This window comes from Leptopilina boulardi, unplaced genomic scaffold (genome assembly GCF_019393585.1).
Source record: "Leptopilina boulardi isolate dan_hultmark-lab unplaced genomic scaffold, ZJU_Lbou_2.1 LbouV2_396, whole genome shotgun sequence".
NCBI lineage: Eukaryota > Metazoa > Arthropoda > Insecta > Hymenoptera > Figitidae > Leptopilina > Leptopilina boulardi.
The window spans coordinates 26,355-44,847 of record NW_026137969.1 but is presented as its reverse complement, the minus strand read 5'-3'; the positions used below and the strand labels follow the sequence as shown (position 1 = coordinate 44,847).

General features: G+C 29.0%; 2 protein-coding genes across 2 annotated transcripts; one reads left to right on the top strand and one right to left on the bottom strand.

Moving 5' to 3' along the window:
- The first annotated feature begins 795 nt into the window (after positions 1–795).
- On the top strand, positions 796–15,006 carry LOC127288832 (venom metalloproteinase antarease TserMP_A-like). Its single transcript, XM_051316494.1, has 10 exons — positions 796–1,022; positions 2,116–2,262; positions 2,352–2,548; positions 2,634–2,763; positions 2,850–3,042; positions 13,428–13,554; positions 14,180–14,341; positions 14,457–14,592; positions 14,716–14,826; positions 14,892–15,006. Exons 1-10 carry the CDS (start codon positions 966–968, stop codon positions 14,937–14,939), a joined length of 1,308 nt encoding a protein of 435 aa, XP_051172451.1. The 5' UTR covers positions 796–965; the 3' UTR covers positions 14,940–15,006.
- On the bottom strand, positions 14,933–17,973 carry LOC127288831 (cytochrome P450 4c21-like). Its single transcript, XM_051316493.1, has 12 exons — positions 17,616–17,973; positions 17,369–17,475; positions 17,189–17,279; positions 16,939–17,118; positions 16,492–16,561; positions 16,296–16,407; positions 16,166–16,220; positions 15,935–16,050; positions 15,801–15,869; positions 15,516–15,693; positions 15,257–15,436; positions 14,933–15,179 (listed from the first exon to the last, which is right to left on the bottom strand). The coding sequence occupies exons 1-12, from the start codon at positions 17,782–17,784 to the stop codon at positions 15,010–15,012; spliced, it is 1,497 nt and encodes a 498-aa protein (XP_051172450.1). The 5' UTR covers positions 17,785–17,973; the 3' UTR covers positions 14,933–15,009.
- Positions 17,974–18,493: the final 520 nt, after the last annotated feature.

Genomic DNA, 18,493 nt, shown 5'->3' with positions numbered 1-18,493 from the left:
TATTTTCTCTTTTTACAAAATTTTTACATTTTGTTTATAATGTTAGTTATAGTATTACAATAAATTAAAGTAAATTAAAATTAAAACACCATTGTAAAGATTTTTATTTTTAAATAAAATTTATTTTTATTATATTTAAAAGTAGACTTTTTATTAATTCAATCCTAACTGTAAATTGCATTGCAATTACAGTAGATTTCTTGTAATAAATCAAGCTACGTGACGTCGATACATATAATTATGATATTAGGTCAAAAAACATTTTAACATTTTTATTATCCTGTTTCACATTTTACTTTTTCAATAAAAATTATACATCTGGCATTTGGATTTTTATCAATGCAAATCGATTTAGACTGAATTTTTGCTTTTCATAATTTTATTGAATCAGTTCTATAAAAATTATATTTTAGAAAATTATGTACATATTCAAATTTTATTTTCCATTTATTAATATATTGCGCATTTACTATTTAAATAAGTTGAGCAATATTTCGATTAAATTTTTGTAAAAAACATGTGTATTTATTGATATTCTTAGAGATTAGTAGAATGGAGAAATTAAATTAAACAAAAAGTAAATATATATGATAATTTATTAAATTTTTTCAAACTGTTTTTTTTGTTAAATTTAATATAATATATATATTTCTTTTTAAATATTCTTTTTTTTCAAAACTTCATTTACCACTTGTATTTATTTTTGCAAAAATAAATAAAGACCAAACATCTAATATCTGATGAAATTTTTAATTCATTATTAATATATTTCAAGATAAAAATTCTTTTTAATATCCTGCTATTTTTCAGTAGTGCTTTGTAGAGTTGTATTCTAATTTTAGCTGATACTTTAAAAATTATTAACCACCATTTTTTTTCAAAATATCAAGTTCTTTAAAAATTTATATTCTGTACTATTAATAAAATAAAAAAATCCACGTATATTTATAAAATTTATCTGAACAATGATATACTTGATTTTATTTTGTGCAATGTTTGCGCAATTTGTGTGGTCTGATGAGGTAATTAAAATTTATTTATTAATTTATTTCAAAACTCATACAGATTTATTAAGGGGGGAACACCAGTTGTAACTCAAGAAATAATGCTTTTTACAAGAATATTTTCCAAAAGAACAATGAATCTTTTTAAAGAATACTATTTATTAGTTAAAAGTACATGTTAAAAGCTGTAATTTAAAAGAAAAAAAAAATTTTTTTAATAAAAACTTTTAGAGATATGAGCCATTGAAGTGGCGCCTTAAGAAAAAAGGCGAATTGCGGTGACCAGCATTCTGCAAGTATACTTCGTCTGAAATACAAAAATGAAATTGATTTACATTTATTATAAGATTATCTAGTTCGTGATCGAAGGATTTAAAAAAAAAAAAATTTGACAAAATGGCGACCTGTCAAAGTCAAAAGTATAATTTTCGTTAAAAAAATACGGTCGATTTTCAGCTATATAAAAAAAAAGTTTTGCATAAAAAAAAATCCTTCTATCACGAACTAGACTTATATGTGTAAATGAAGCACATTAAATTTTAAATAAATCGGTTTCATGGTATTCGAGTAATCGTGGTCACCGACTTGGAAAATGTCATTTTGAGAAAAACGCATTCAAAGTTTCAACTTACTTTTTTTTGTTCAGAAGAAATTTTGTTTCCAATTTACAAAGAGTCATCGATTCCTGGACCATATAATAACTCTTCCGCAGTGGTTGCCGTTTCTAAATCATAGGAAAAGGCCATCTGTCGTTAGGGTCAGGTATGGCTGGCCACCTTGTCTGAAGCCACGGGACGCGCCGCTGCAGTGTTCTGTATATCTCATTTATTTTTCACCGAATCAAGTTTAAAATTTACAGACACATTTCTAAATATGTATATGTACTTTAAGAAAATGCAAAAAAAAATAGATTTTTCGAAAGTTACAACTGGTGTTCCCCCCTTAAGGAAACCCTTTTGTACATAGGTACTAAATGCAAGTGTAAAATTAACAATTTTTTAATTTGGTAAAAAATAAATTTTTTAAAAATACATTTACTTATATAATTTTTTCTTCATAGTATTAAATATTTTTCTTTTTGAAAATTATAAAATATTATCAATTTTTTTAGACTCTAACTGACAAAATTAATGGAATTGATCGCAACTTGTATCTAAATCCAAAACAAGGTTTTTTCGCTGGGAAGAGAACAAAAATTTGGACAGCAAAAATTAATCCAAACAATCCAGATAAATTTATTTATTCTGCACGCAGTGGGGTGAATATAAAAAAAGAATTAAATATGAAAAAAAATTTTCTCAGTTTTATCAATTTTTATTTATATACTAATTTTTTCAAAAAAAAAAGGTAATGGAGAAAGTGGGTACTTTTTATCAAGATAGAAAAACATTATTTTCGCACACAATAGACGTTAAACAAAGAACAATCTACAAACGTGATGTTGAGCTTGATGAAAATTTAAATATCCCGGAAAAATCAAAATTAGGCGATCCAGAAATTATATATCCGGAAATTATGATATTTGTCGACGATGCACTCTTTTCGTAAGCTCTAATTTTTTTTACTAATATTATGATACTTTTCTCTACTATATATACTATCTTTAATGTTTTCTATAATATGTTCCAGTCGTTTCAATAAAGATGTTGAAAAAACTGTGAAATACATTCTTGCTTTCTGGAATGGTGTTGACTTACGCTATAGAGCTTTTAAAACACCTGAAATATTTTTAAACATCGCAAGAATTATTTTAGTTGAGGTATATTTATATTTTCTCTAATTCAATTTTATTGAAATTTTACTTTTACGATATAACTTTACGTTTAAAATTTGCATTATTTACAGGGTCCCCTTCCCTTTGAAAAAAATACTTCTCCATCTAATGACAGAAACAAAATATTTGATACAAGGATTTTGAATTCTTTTGGACAGTATTTGTATAATGAAGACAGAATTGGATTTAAACGGGACTACGATGTTGCTATATTAATGACGGGAAAGGATTTGATAAATGAAAACTATGGAAACTTTACAACAGGTGAGTTATAACTTTTTTGATTTTTAAAAATTTAATTTTAAATTAATTTTAGTATTACTTTAATAATATTTGAATTTATTTGATTTTATGATTGAATTTAATTATTCATTTTTACTATAATGAATTAACTATTCTGCTGCCCAAAGTAAAATACTAGTAAGTCGCAACACGAGGTTGAGATTGAAATTTTGTCTCAAATATATAAAAAATAATGAAATATATAGTTAAATGATTGAAACAATAAGATTTATGTTTTCTATGTTGATTATTGTTCAATAATTATAAAAATTTAATGTTTTTATTAATTTCAATCTATTACAGTTTATTATTAACATTTGTCGATAAAATCAATAGAGCCACACTTTTTAGAAGGTAGGTGACAGCACTTTTCTTCCGTTCCTTAAATAATTCCAGTAATTTTTTTATCAAAAGCAAATCTTATATTTGTTAAACTTAAATATTGGTCAAAAAATGTATTATTTTATAAATCTAAATAAATTTTGTGATTTCCTGAATACTTCGACATCCCGGCAAGAAGTCTGGAATAGAAAAAAATTAAAGTTGTCTCATATTGGTAAACGAAATTGAAAAATTTTAATTCCATTTAATACCTGATTTTTCCACTTTTTCAAAGTCATCGAAATAAAAAAGATGGCCAACGAAATGAATTCCACTTAATTCTAAAATTCGTTTTATATTACTTAAAAATCGGTAAGTGTGCTTTCTATTATAATGACAATTGTACACATTTTTGTGCTTCGAAAATAATTTGCTCATGATTTTAATTAAAAGTAATAGTGAATGAATTTGCAGTGTCATTTCTGTTCAATGTGAAAGAAATAAATGATTTATAGAGAATATATTGTTGGAAAAAAGTTTAATAAATTTAAACGTAACATAGCACCAAAGTCTTAACCCGGAAGTTGTCTACACAAATTAAACGGTGCACTTTATAATTGGTCCAGGGGATGCTAAGTTACACTCAATTAAATTTATGAAAAATTTTCGAAAAATTAAATTTTCGAGATAATTGTCCGGGAATACCGCCAAAGTCTTAAGCAAAAAGTAGCGAACAAAAAATGTATGGGGCACTTTTTGATTGGTCAAGCGGATGCTGAGCTACACTTGAAAACAAATTTGGAAAAAATTCAGAAAAATTAAATTTGCGAGATAATCGTTCCGGAATACCGCCATTAAAATAGGGAAAAAGTTTCGAACAAAAAATGTATAGCGCACTTTTAGATTGGTCCAGCGGATGCTGAGTTATACTCAATTAAATTTATGAAAAATTGTTGAAAAATTAAATTTTCGAGATAATCGTTCGGGAATACCGCCAAAGTAGTTAGAAGAAAGTTCTGAAAAAAATATATAGCGCACTTTTTGATTGGTCCAGCGGATGCTGAGCTACATTTGAAAACAAATTTGGAAAAAATTCAGAAAAATTAAATTTTCGAGATAATCGTTCGGTAATACCGCAAAAGTAATTAAAAGAATGTTCTGAACAAAAAATGTATGGCGCACTTTTTGATTGGTCCAGCGGATGCTGAGCTACACTTGAAAACAAATTTGGAAAAAATTCAGAAAAATTAAATTTTCGAGATAAACGTTCGGGAATACCGCCAAAGTAGTTAGAAGAAAGTTCTGAACAAAAAATATATAGCGCACTTTTTGATTGGTCCAGCGGATGCTGAGCTACACTCAATTAAATTTATGAAAAATTTTCGGAAAATTAAATTTTCGAGATAATCGTTCGGGAATACCGCCAAAGTCTTTAGCAAAAAGTAGCGAACAAAAAATGTATGGCGCACTTTTAGATTGGTCCAGCGGATGCTGAGCTACACTAGAAAACAAATTTGGAAAAAATTTAGAAAAATTAAATTTGCGAGATAAACGTTCGGGAATACCGCCAAAGTAGTTAGAAGAAAGTTCTGAACAAAAAATATATAGCGCACTTTTTGATTGGTCCAGCGGATGCTGAGCTACACTTAAAAACAAATTTGGAAGAAATTCAGAAAAATTAAATTTTCGAGATAATCGTTCGGGAATACCGCCAAAGTAGTTAGAAGAAAGTTCTGAACAAAAAATATATAGCGCACTTTTTGATTGGTCCAGCGGATGCTGAGCTACACTTGAAAACAAATTTGGAAAAAATTTAGAAAAATTAAATTTTCGAGATAAACGTTCGGGAATACCGCCAAAGTAGTTAGAAGAAAGTTCTGAACAAAAAATATATAGCGCACTTTTTGATTGGTCCAGCGGATGCTGAGCTACACTCAATTAAATTTATGAAAAATTTTCGGAAAATTAAATTTTCGAGATAATCGTTCGGGAATACCGCCAAAGTAGTTAGAAGAAAGTTCTGCACAAAAAATATATCGCGCACTTTTTGATTGGTCCAGCGGATGCTGAGCTACATTTGAAAACAAATTTGGAAAAAATTCAGAAAAATTAAATTTTCGAGATAATCGTTCGGGAATACCGCCAAAGTAGTTAGAAGAAAGTTATGAACAAAAAATATATAGCGCACTTTTTGATTGGTCCAGCGGATGCTGAGCTACACTTGAAAACAAATTTGGAAAAAATTTAGAAAATTTAAATTTTCTAGATAAATGTTCGGGAATACCGGCAAAGTGTTTAGCAAAAAGTAGCGAAAAAAATGTATGGCGCACTTTTTGATTGGTCCAGCGGATGCTGAGCTACACTTGAAAACAAACTTGGAAAAAATTTAGAAAAATAAATTTTCCGGACAAACGTTCGGGAATACCGCGAAAGTCTTTAGCAAAAAGTACCGAACAAAAAATGTATGGCGCACTTTTTGATTGGTCCAGCGGATGCTGAGCTACACTTGAAAACAAATTTGGAAAAAATTTAGAAAAATTAAATTTTCGAGATAAACGTTCGGGAATACCGCCAAAGTAGTAAGAAGAAAGTTCTGAACAAAAAATATATAGCGCACTTTTTGATTGGTCCATCGGATGCTGAGCTACATTTGAAAACAAATTTGGAAAAAATTCAGAAAAATTAAATTTTCGAGATAATTGTTCGGGAATACCGCCAAAGTAGTTAGAAGAAAGTTCTGAACAAAAAATATATAGCGCACTTTTTGATTGGTCCAGCGGATGCTGAGCTACACTTAAAAACAAATTTGGAAAAAATTCAGAAAAATTAAATTTTCGAGATAATCGTTCGGGAATACCGCCAAAGTAGTTAGAAGAAAGTTTTGAACAAAAAATGAATGGCGCACTTTTTGATTGGTCAAGCGGATGCTGAGCTACACTTGAAAACAAATTTGGAAAAAATTCAGAAAAATTAAATTTTCGAGATAATCGTTCGGGAATACCGCCAAAGTAGTTAGAAGAAAGTTCTGAACAAAAAATGTATGGCGCACTATTTGATTGGTCCAGCGGATGCTGAGTTACTCTCAATTAAATTTATGAAAAACTTCAGAAAAATTAAATTTTCGAGATAATTGTTCGGGAATACCGCCAAAGTAGTTAGAAGAAAGTTCTGAACAAAAAATATATAGCGCACTGTTTGATTGGTCCAGCGGATGCTGAGCTACACTCAATTAAATTTATGAAAAATTTTCGGAAAATTAAATTTTCGAGATAATCGTTCGGGAATACCGCCATAGTCTTTAGCAAAAAGTAGCGAACAAAAAATGTATGGCGCACTTTTAGATTGGTCCAGCGGATGCTGAGCTACACTAGAAAACAAATTTGGAAAAAATTTAGAAAAATTAAATTTGCGAGATAAACGTTCGGGAATACCGCCAAAGTAGTTAGAAGAAAGTTCTGAACAAAAAATATATAGCGCACTTTTTGATTGGTCCAGCGGATGCTGAGCTACACTTAAAAACAAATTTGGAAGAAATTCAGAAAAATTAAATTTTCGAGATAATCGTTCGGGAATACCGCCAAAGTAGTTAGAAGAAAGTTCTGAACAAAAAATATATAGCGCACTTTTTGATTGGTCCAGCGGATGCTGAGCTACACTTGAAAACAAATTTGGAAAAAATTTAGAAAAATTAAATTTTCGAGATAAACGTTCGGGAATACCGCCAAAGTAGTTAGAAGAAAGTTCTGAACAAAAAATATATAGCGCACTTTTTGATTGGTCCAGCGGATGCTGAGCTACATTTGAAAACAAATTTGGAAAAAATTCAGAAAAATTAAATTTTCGAGATAATCGTTCGGGAATACCGCCAAAGTAGTTAGAAGAAAGTTCTGAACAAAAAATATATAGCGCACTTTTTGATTGGTCCAGCGGATGCTGAGCTACATTTGAAAACAAATTTGGAAAAAATTCAGAAAAATTAAATTTTCGAGATAATTGTTCGGGAATACCGCCAAAGTAGTTAGTAGAAAGTTCTGAACAAAAAATATATAGCGCACTTTTTGATTGGTCCAGCGGATGCTGAGCTACACTTGAAAACAAATTTGGAAAAAATTTAGAAAATTTAAATTTTCTAGATAAATGTTCGGGAATACCGGCAAAGTGTTTAGCAAAAAGTAGCGAAAAAAATGTATGGCGCACTTTTTGATTGGTCCAGCGGATGCTGAGCTACACTTGAAAACAAACTTGGAAAAAATTTAGAAAAATAAATTTTCCGGACAAACGTTCGGGAATACCGCGAAAGTCTTTAGCAAAAAGTAGCGAACAAAAAATGTATAGCGCACTTTTTGATTGGTCCAGCGGATGCTGAGCCACACTCAGATAAATTTTTTAAAAAATGTCGAAAAAATAATTTTGCGAGTTAATTGGTCGGGAATACCACCAAAGTCTTAACCCGGGAGTCTTGAACAAAAAATGTATGGCGCACTCTTTGATTGGTCCAGCGGATGCTGAGCTACACTAGAAAACAAATTTGGAAAAAATTCAGAAAAGTTAAATTTTCGAGATATTCGTTCGGGAATACCGCCAAAGTAGTTAGAAGAAAGTTCTGAACAAAAAATGTATGGCGCACTATTTGATTGGTCCAGCGGATGCTGAGTTACTCTCAATTAAATTTATGAAAAACTTCAGAAAAATTAAATTTTCGAGATAATTGTTCGGGAATACCGCCAAAGTAGTTAGAAGAAAGTTCTGAACAAAAAATATATAGCGCACTGTTTGATTGGTCCAGCGGATGCTGAGCTACACTCAATTAAATTTATGAAAAATTTTCGGAAAATTAAATTTTCGAGATAATCTTTCGGGAATACCGCCGTAGTAGTAAGAAGAAAGTTCTGAACAAAAAATGTATGGCGCACTTTTTGATTGGTCCAGCGAATGCTGAGCTACACTCAAATAAATTTATGAAAAATTTTCGAAAAATTAAATTTTAGAGATAATCGTTCGGAAGTACCGCCATAGTCTTTAGCAATAAGTAGCGAACAAAAAATGTATAGCGCACTTTTTGATTGGTCCAGCGGATGCTGAGCCACACTTGAAAACAAGTTTGGAAAAAATTCAGAAAAATTAAATTTTCGAGATAATCGTTCGGGAATACCGCCAAAGTAGTTAGAAGAAAGTTCTGAACAAAAAATATATAGCGCACTTTTTGATTGGTCCAGCGGATGCTGAGCTACACTTGAAAACAAATTTGAAAAAAATTTAGAAAAATTAAATTTTCGAGATATACGTTCGGGAATACCGCCAAAGTAGTTAGAAGAAAGTTCTGAACAAAAAATATATAGCGCACTTTTTGATTGGTCCAGCGGATGCTGAGCTACACTCAATTAAATTTATGAAAAATTTTCGGAAAATTAAATTTTCGAGATAATCGTTCGGGAATACCGCCAAAGTAGTTAGAAGAAAGTTCTGAACAAAAAATATATCGCGCACTTTTTGATTGGTCAGGCGGATGCTGAGCTACATTTGAAAACAAATTTGGAAAAAATTCAGAAAAATTAAATTTTCGAGATAATCGTTCGGGAATACCGCCAAAGTAGTTAGAAGAAAGTTCTGAACAAAAAATATATAGCGCACTTTTTGATTGGTCCAGCGGATGCTGAGCTACACTTGAAAACAAATTTGGAAAAAATTTAGAAAATTTAAATTTTCTAGATAAACGTTCGGGAATACCGGCAAAGTGTTTAGCAAAAAGTAGCGAAAAAAATATATCGCGCACTTTTTGATTGGTCCAGCGGATGCTGAGCTACATTTGAAAACAAATTTGGAAAAAATTCAGAAAAATTAAATTTTCGAGATAATCGTTCAGGAATACCGCCAAAGTAGTTAGAAGAAAGTTCTGAACAAAAAATATATAGCGCACTTTTTGATTGGTCCAGCGGATGCTGAGCTACACTTGAAAACAAATTTGGAAAAAATTTAGAAAAATTAAATTTTCGAGATAAACGTTCGGGAATACCGCCAAAGTAGTAAGAAGAAAGTTCTGAACAAAAAATATATAGCGCACTTTTTGATTGGTCCATCGGATGCTGAGCTACATTTGAAAACAAATTTGGAAAAAATTCAGAAAAATTAAATTTTCGAGATAATTGTTCGGGAATACCGCCAAAGTAGTTAGAAAAAAGTTCTGAACAAAAAATATATAGCGCACTTTTTGATTGGTCCAGCGGATGCTGAGCTACACTTAAAAACAAAATTTGGAAAAATTTTCGGAAAATTAAATTTTCGAGATAATCGTTCGGGAATACCGCCGTAGTAGTAAGAAGAAAGTTCTGAACAAAAAATGTATGGCGCACTTTTTGATTGGTCCAGCGAATGCTGAGCTACACTCAAATAAATTTATGAAAAATTTTCGAAAAATTAAATTTTAGAGATAATCGTTCGGAAATACCGCCAAAGTCTTTAGCAAAAAGTAGCGAACAAAAAATGTATAGCGCACTTTTTGATTGGTCCAGCGGATGCTGAGCCACACTTGAAAACAAATTTGGAAAAAATTTAGAAAAATTAAATTTTCGAGATAAACGTTCGGGAATACCGCCAAAGTAGTAAGAAGAAAGTTCTGAACAAAAAATATATAGCGCACTTTTTGATTGGTCCATCGGATGCTGAGCTACACTCAATTAAATTTATGAAAAATTTTCGGAAAATTAAATTTTCGAGATAATCGTTCGGGAATACCGCCAAAGTAGTTAGAAGAAAGTTCTGAACAAAAAATATATCGCGCAGTTTTTGATTGGTCCAGCGGATGCTGAGCTACATTTGAAAACAAATTTGGAAAAAATTCAGAAAAATTAAATTTTCGAGATAATCGTTCGGGAATACCGCCAAAGTAGTTAGAAGAAAGTTCTGAACAAAAAATATATAGCGCACTTTTTGATTGGTCCAGCGGATGCTGAGCCACACTTGAAAACAAATTTGGAAAAAATTTAGAAAAATTAAATTTTCGAGATAAACGTTCGGGAATACCGCCAAAGTAGTAAGAAGAAAGTTCTGAACAAAAAATATATAGCGCACTTTTTGATTGGTCCATCGGATGCTGAGCTACACTCAATTAAATTTATGAAAAATTTTCGGAAAATTAAATTTTCGAGATAATCGTTCGGGAATACCGCCAAAGTAGTTAGAAGAAAGTTCTGAACAAAAAATATATCGCGCACTTTTTGATTGGTCCAGCGGATGCTGAGCTACATTTGAAAACAAATTTGGAAAAAATTCAGAAAAATTAAATTTTCGAGATAATCGTTCGGGAATACCGCCAAAGTAGTTAGAAGAAAGTTCTGAACAAAAAATATATAGCGCACTTTTTGATTGGTCCAGCGGATGCTGAGCTACACTTGAAAACAAATTTGGAAAAAATTTAGAAAATTTAAATTTTCTAGATAAACGTTCGGGAATACCGGCAAAGTGTTTAGCAAAAAGTAGCGAAAAAAATATATCGCGCACTTTTTGATTGGTCCAGCGGATGCTGAGCTACATTTGAAAACAAATTTGGAAAAAATTCAGAAAAATTAAATTTTCGAGATAATCGTTCGGGAATACCGCCAAAGTAGTTAGAAGAAAGTTCTGAACAAAAAATATATAGCGCACTTTTTGATTGGTCCAGCGGATGCTGAGCTACACTTGAAAACAAATTTGGAAAAAATTTAGAAAATTTAAATTTTCTAGATAAACGTTCGGGAATACCGGCAAAGTGTTTAGCAAAAAGTAGCGAAAAAAATGTATGGCGCACTTTTTGATTGGTCCAGCGGATGCTGAGCTACACTTGAAAACAAACTTGGAAAAAATTTAGAAAAATAAATTTTCCGGGCAAACGTTCGGGAATACCGCGAAAGTCTTTAGCAAAAAGTACCGAACAAAAAATGTATGGCGCACTTTTTGATTGGTCCAGCGGATGCTGAGCTACACTTGAAAACAAATTTGGAAAAAATTTAGAAAAATTAAATTTTCGAGATAAACGTTCGGGAATACCGCCAAAGTAGTAAGAAGAAAGTTCTGAACAAAAAATATATAGCGCACTTTTTGATTGGTCCATCGGATGCTGAGCTACATTTGAAAACAAATTTGGAAAAAATTCAGAAAAATTAAATTTTCGAGATAATTGTTCGGGAATACCGCCAAAGTAGTTAGAAGAAAGTTCTGAACAAAAAATATATAGCGCACTTTTTGATTGGTCCAGCGGATGCTGAGCTACACTTAAAAACAAAATTTGGAAAAATTTTCGGAAAATTAAATTTTCGAGATAATCGTTCGGGAATACCGCCGTAGTAGTAAGAAGAAAGTTCTGAACAAAAAATGTATGGCGCACTTTTTGATTGGTCCAGCGAATGCTGAGCTACACTCAAATAAATTTATGAAAAATTTTCGAAAAATTAAATTTTAGAGATAATCGTTCGGAAATACCGCCAAAGTCTTTAGCAAAAAGTAGCGAACAAAAAATGTATAGCGCACTTTTTGATTGGTCCAGCGGATGCTGAGCCACACTCAGATAAATTTTTTAAAAAATGTCGAAAAAATAATTTTGCGAGTTAATTGGTCGGGAATACCACCAAAGTCTTAACCCGGGAGTCTTGAACAAAAAATGTATGGCGCACTCTTTGATTGGTCCAGCGGATGCTGAGCTACACTAGAAAACAAATTTGGAAAAAATTAAGAAAAGTTAAATTTGCGAGATAATCGTTCCGGAATACCGCTAATAAAATAGGGAAAAATTTTCGAACAAAAAATGTATGGCGCACATTTTGATTGGTCCAGCGAATGCTGAGCTACACTCACTAAAACTGGGAAAAAAATTTCGAAAAAAAAAATTTGCCAGATAATGACTCGGGAATAATGCCAAAAATTTGAGCAAAAAGTCTGGAACAAAAAATGTATGGCGCACTTTTTGATTGGACTGGCGGATGCTGAGCTACACTAGAAAACAAATTTGGAAAAAATTTAGAAAAATTAAATTTGCGAGATAATCGTTCCGGAATATTGCCAATAAAATAAGGAAAAAGTTTTGAAGAGAATGAATAAACCCAGAGAATGAAAATTATATTTTCGATCAAGGAGAATATTCACTTTGTTGAAATAATAGCCTTGACCCATTTTGAATAGTGGAATTTTTTACTATTCCATTTTACAAGTTAACAAATTTTGCTGGATGTTTTGTTGACTTGACGAACACCATTTTGAGATATTTTCCCTGTTCCCTTATGTATTTTCCCCAATTATTCATGATCTAGTACGAAAAACTTGCTTTCAGCCTTTTCAAATTTTCACTTATTGAATTTCTTCTTCTACTTCTTAATTCTATGTAATGTGCAATTTTTAAAATTACCGATATAAAAATGTATTGTAGAACAGCCCTAACGGACTTTAGTAGGATATTTGGAAAGTTGACATTTTTCCAATTCGCCATTTATCATAATTCTTGTCATTCATCGCAGCCAGGAAAAAAAAGACTGTTAAAAAAACGAATGATTCTAGCAAATATTTACTGTCTTTCATCTACGAACATTTAGTTACTCTTGAGTTTCGCAACTTGGATTACCTTACCCAGAAAGTAGAAGTCCAGAAAGTGTTGAAAAAAGAACTCAAAAAACCCAGAGGTGACGATCTTAGGATCCAACTGTCGAGGAATGAAGCTTGCGGTTGTAGTAACCAAACCATGGAAGGCAGACAGGCTAGAAAATTAGAAATAGATAGCATATGATTAGGTTTATCTGATAATTAGTAGCAGACTTACGGTTTTTTAAATGTCCCCAGAATATCGGCAACCTTGATGATTATCATTAATAATCCTTTTGTAGTCAACTCTTCTATTCAGGTTGCTTCTTCTGATCAGGTTAATCCGTAGCAAAAAATACTCTTTTTTTGCCTGTGACTTGTCTTTCTATACCACTCTTAATGTGAAAGTTAATTTTAATCAGTAATAATCTGCTCGTTCTTCTAAAGCTTTGTTAAACTAATAAAATGAGTACTCAATAAAATGTCATGTTCGTTGATTTTAGGTATCTCTTATGTAAATGGTGCTTGTAATAAGTCGGCTGAAGACTATAAAATTAGAGCTGTTGGAGTAATAGAGGACAATGGTGGTTTCAAGGGAATTAGAGCTGGAGCACATGAATTAGCTCATCTGTAAGTGAAAAAATAATTGTAAATTACCATTCTGTAAAAAATTTTCAAATCTTCAATAATATACATTGAGAAAAAAAATTTAGTGTTTGCAACAAAATTGTTTGGTTAGGCAATTTTGGTTCTTGGAGCCAAATTTTGGTTGGCTGAAACAAAGTCGTAGAGTTAACTTAATCAAACATTTGGTTAGGCCAAATATTTCAATTGGATAAATATAAATTTAATGTTAAATTGATAATAAATAAATAATGAAATAAATAAAAAAGATAAAAAGAAAACAGATAAGGTAGAATAAAATTTTTAATTTTACAAAAAAAATTGTCTGTTTGATCAACCAAACATTTTTGTTGACCTAACAAAAAAAATTTGGATGGGCTAACCAAACATTTTTGTTATGCCAACAAAAAACACTCAACCAAATTTTTTAGTTGACTCAAACAAATAGTTTGGTTGCTTAAATACCAACAAAATTTTTTTGTTGGCCCAACTAAATTTTGGTTGCTCTGACTAAACATTTTTCTCAGTGTATATGTAAATTAAACATTTTATATAAATTATAAGTAAAATTTATGAATAGACTAAAAAGTGTCGTTTTTAGAATAAAAAGTGTCAAATAAAAATATTGTAGACTCGGTGCTCCACATGATGGTGATGAAGGAACGTCTTTAGGTGGACCTGGAGCCATAACATGTTTACCGGATTATGGTTTTCTTATGAGCTACGAACGAGATAATAGAAATCAATTTTATTTTTCCTCTTGTACCAAGCAATCAATCACTTACTATACAAGGTAAATGAGTAAATAAATTTCTTATTAATTTTTTATTTAAAAAAATCTCATGATAAGCATTTATAGTTTAGAAATATTTTTTAAATAAATTATAAAAAAAAAAAAAAACTTTTAGTCTAGCTCGAGCCGAATGTCTTCGTGATAATCCTGCTCGAAAAATGGGAACATATAAATTAAATAGAATATTACCAGGAAAACTTATGACACTAAATGAACAATGCAGAAAAAGTGGATTTTATGCACCACGTTATGTAAGAATTCTGCTATTTAATTAGAGTGAAGTTTTAAATTGTTTCATTTTTTATTTGTGAACAGAATTGAAATAAAAATCAGTTAATTAGATTTTTCAAATAATAATTTATTTATTATTTTAGAATGATTCAAGTGTATGCCAAGATCTCTGGTGTTTAGAAAGACCATTTGGTAAAAAATCTTATCAATCAACTCAAGCTGCTGCAGAAGGATCTTATTGTGGGAATAATATGGTAAGTTAGGTGTGATTTTAAATCTGTATTTTTTTTTTTTTTATAAATTTATTTTTATTTTTCAGTACTGTTTGGATGGTTCATGCGTCAGTGAAACAGCTACAGATTCGTAAATAATTTTTATGTTGTAAAAATTACAAATAGATGAAATAATAAATATTAATAATTCTAGAATAAGAACCTTTATATGTTTAGTTTTTTCATTTTTATTTTAATTGGCTTCACCGGTTCAAGTATAACATTAGTTTTTACTTTAATATTTTCTATTGGTGTTGTATCATCAGTTTCTAATACATGTTTCTGAAGAATCGTCAATAGAAGTATTTTTAGAGAAGTTGTACTAAATTTATATCCTAAAATAAAAAAAAATGGTAATTTAAATATCAGAAATATATACTAATTTTTTTTTTCTAATAAAATATATTTTAACCTATACAATTTCTTGGACCAGAGCTAAAAGGTAAATAAGTCATTTTATGCCGTTTGGCAATTTCCTCAAGTTGAAATCTATCAGGATTAAACTTCAATGGATTTGACCATAGTTTTTTACTGCGATGAATATGAAATATAGGTATAATTACATTACTACCTTTTGGCAATGTATATTCTCCTAAAACCAAAAAAAAAAAAAATAATTTTTAATATTTACAGTGAATTACAATTTTAAAAATTATTTATTACAAACAAACCAATTTTAAAATCCTCTGTGACTTTACGTGAAATAGTTGGACCTGCAGGAAACAAACGCATTGTTTCTTTAATTACTCTTTCTAAATAATCCATTTTAGATAATTCTTCATTCGTGATTAGCTTGTCTTCTAAATTAATATCACCGAAAATTTCCTTAATTTCTTGCCGAACTTTTTCCTATGTTAAATAAAAAGAAAATTTAACATTACAAAAAAGGTTGTATTTATAATTTTAAAATTAGTAAAATGGTAAAATTTAAAAATGGTTTTTTTTTTAATTATTACTTGTACTTCAGGAAATGATGCCAATAATCGCATTGCAAAATCTGCTACAACAGCGGTAGTGTGACTTCCCTAAAAAAAAAATAATCCGAAATTAATTTTCAGTTGCGTAAACAAGTGAAGAAAAATTTAAATACCGCAACAATGATAGTTTTAACTTCTTCCAGTACATCTTGTTCAGTCAATTGATTTTCCAAAAATGATTTTTTCATTAAAAAATCAAAAAATGATTTTGTTTTACAAATTTTATTGTCTAGAAATAAAGAAATTAGGAAATAAATATTAATAAGCAAGTTTATAAAAATAATTTAAATTTTCAAAATTACTCAAAAAAAAAAAAAACGCATTAGATTTACTTTTTACCCTACCATTTATTTTTTCATTCATACTTTCAATGAAAAATTTTCTCTTCTGATGAATCATCTGTAAAATCAAATAAAAAAGATAAAGAAATACTTGAATAAAAGATAAATAAAAAAATATACTTATTATTCTTACGTTCTCTATCAATTTATGAACAGGATCAATATCTTTCGTCAAATTTTTCGATATTTGAAAATTGAACAAAAAATATGAATTTAGTATTTTGTATGTCATCGAATTGAGTGCACTACGAAAAATAAAATAATTTATAAAAATTCATTAATTTCGTTCTATTCTTAAATTATATTCAATAAAAATTTTAAAAAATAACCTTTTAAATTGTGCAACATGTGTTTGTGTTTCATCGAATCCTAAATTTACTGTTTCATTCATGATACGTTCTATAACAATAACAAAGACATATTCAAATAATTTTTAACCGCGCTGATTACGTATTTGAGGTTAGTTTATCAAAATTCAAAATGGCGCAACCAATATGGCTGACCAATTTGTAAAAATCGCTTAAAGTTTCTTAAAACTTCTTACTCTAAGTTTTTTGGGGTTGCTTATTAAAAAATTCGATTTCAGAATGTCAAAATTCAAAATGGCGGATCCAGAATGGCGGTCGAAAAATTTAATCACTATTTGACTGTACCATATTGGATCCGCCATTTTAAATTTTGAAAAACCGACTAAAGTTTATTAATAAACATTCATTTTCAAGTAAAATGGGATTTAAAAAAATTAAAAATTAAATTTATAAAAATTTTTTTCTCACCTAATATAATATTCATAGAATATATCGATGTGTATTGTGCCACATTAAATTCTTTGCCATTTTCTTTATCATCTATAATTTTCAAAAACATAATGGCATGTTTTTGAAAAATTTCATTACATGAATGTAAATTCTTAATAGCTGGTAAAATCAATTTACGATGCAAACGCCATTTTGGTACTAAAATTATAATGAGAAAATGTAAAAATTATTATTATTTTTTTTTAAATATTTAATTTACAAAGTTTACCTGATAATGTAAATATTCCTTTACCAACATGATGTTCAAATAATTTATAATATTTTGGTCTCTCACAAATTTTCGAACTTTTTAAAACAGCCTTTAAAATTTTTTTAATTTATTATAAAGTATATTTTTAAGTACAATATATAATAATTTTTTTTATAGTACAGAAAAAAATTTTCTTACTTCAATTTTTTCAGGATCATAAATGGTAATAATTAAAGAATTTCCTATCCATAATCTAAATAATGAAGGATATAAATCATACATTTTATATAATTTATTTAATAAATCTGAAATTAAATGAATATTATTTGTATCGATAATTGTGAAAATAATAATTAATAATTAGTAATATAATTTTATTAAAAATAAAAATTTATTATTCAATTTTTGAATTAATGGAATTTTGAGAATTTTTTTTTTTACTCACTTGATTTTTTTCCAAAAAGTAAATGAGCATTACCAATTAGTGGTATTGTTCGTGGTCCAGGTAAAAGAGCTGCTTTTTTATAAAAATCTTTATTTTTAATATGTTGAAAAATAATAATTAATAGAAGGATTAATAAAATACTTGGAAGAAAATTTACTAAAAATAACATTGTTTTAATTTAGAAAAAATTTAAACAATATGAAATATATCTGCAACAATAATAAATAATGAATTCATTAATTTTTTTACAATATATTAATATTAAACTGAGATACAGTTTTTGAAAGAATTTTAATTTTTGTCAAAGATTTTCAGTTCTAAAAGAATATACTTTTTAGTTTTAGTTTAAAAATATTTAAACATGATATTCTAATCTATTAGAGACTAAAGAAGAATGATTCCTTCAAAGAAAACAGTTCGTTTTATATACCTTAGTACGTCAGTAAAGAAATAATTTATTTATTATACAAAAAAATGCTATTAAACTTATTAACATATTTAAATGAATAAAAATTTGACAACTTTCTATAAAGATATAAAAACATTTCATCAATTTTTTTTTTAGAGCACTTTTTCGTCTTACAAATTGTAACATGCAAATAAACATATTTTAATGTATTTGAATATTTATACATAATGTTTATTTAATTTTTAAAATAACTACAAAATCATTTCTCAATTTTATTATTATTTTTTTTTGAGTCGTAATAAATTTGCCTTGAAATCTATTGAAATGATTTAATACTTTGCAGAAAATTGAAGAATATTAAATTTTACTATATTTTTCTTAATTCCAAGAAAGAGTATTTTGAATAATTTCCCAGATAGCACGTAAGCTTGCAGCAACCTTGCGGCAAGCTTGCCGCGCAATATTGCCA

Coding starts and splice junctions, on each gene's coding strand:
- LOC127288832 (XM_051316494.1), top strand. CDS start 966: ATGATATACTTGATTTTATTTTGTGCAATGTTTGCGCAATTTGTGTGG. Junction 3,043..13,427: donor CTATGGAAACTTTACAACAG/GTGAGTTATAAC, acceptor CGTTGATTTTAG/GTATCTCTTATGTAAATGGT. Junction 14,342..14,456: donor TCAATCACTTACTATACAAG/GTAAATGAGTAA, acceptor AAAAACTTTTAG/TCTAGCTCGAGCCGAATGTC.
- LOC127288831 (XM_051316493.1), bottom strand. CDS start 17,784: ATGTTATTTTTAGTAAATTTTCTTCCAAGTATTTTATTAATCCTTCTA. Junction 17,476..17,615: donor ACTTTTTGGAAAAAAATCAA/GTGAGTAAAAAA, acceptor ATTTAATTTCAG/ATTTATTAAATAAATTATAT. Junction 16,221..16,295: donor TTCATAAATTGATAGAGAAC/GTAAGAATAATA, acceptor TTGATTTTACAG/ATGATTCATCAGAAGAGAAA.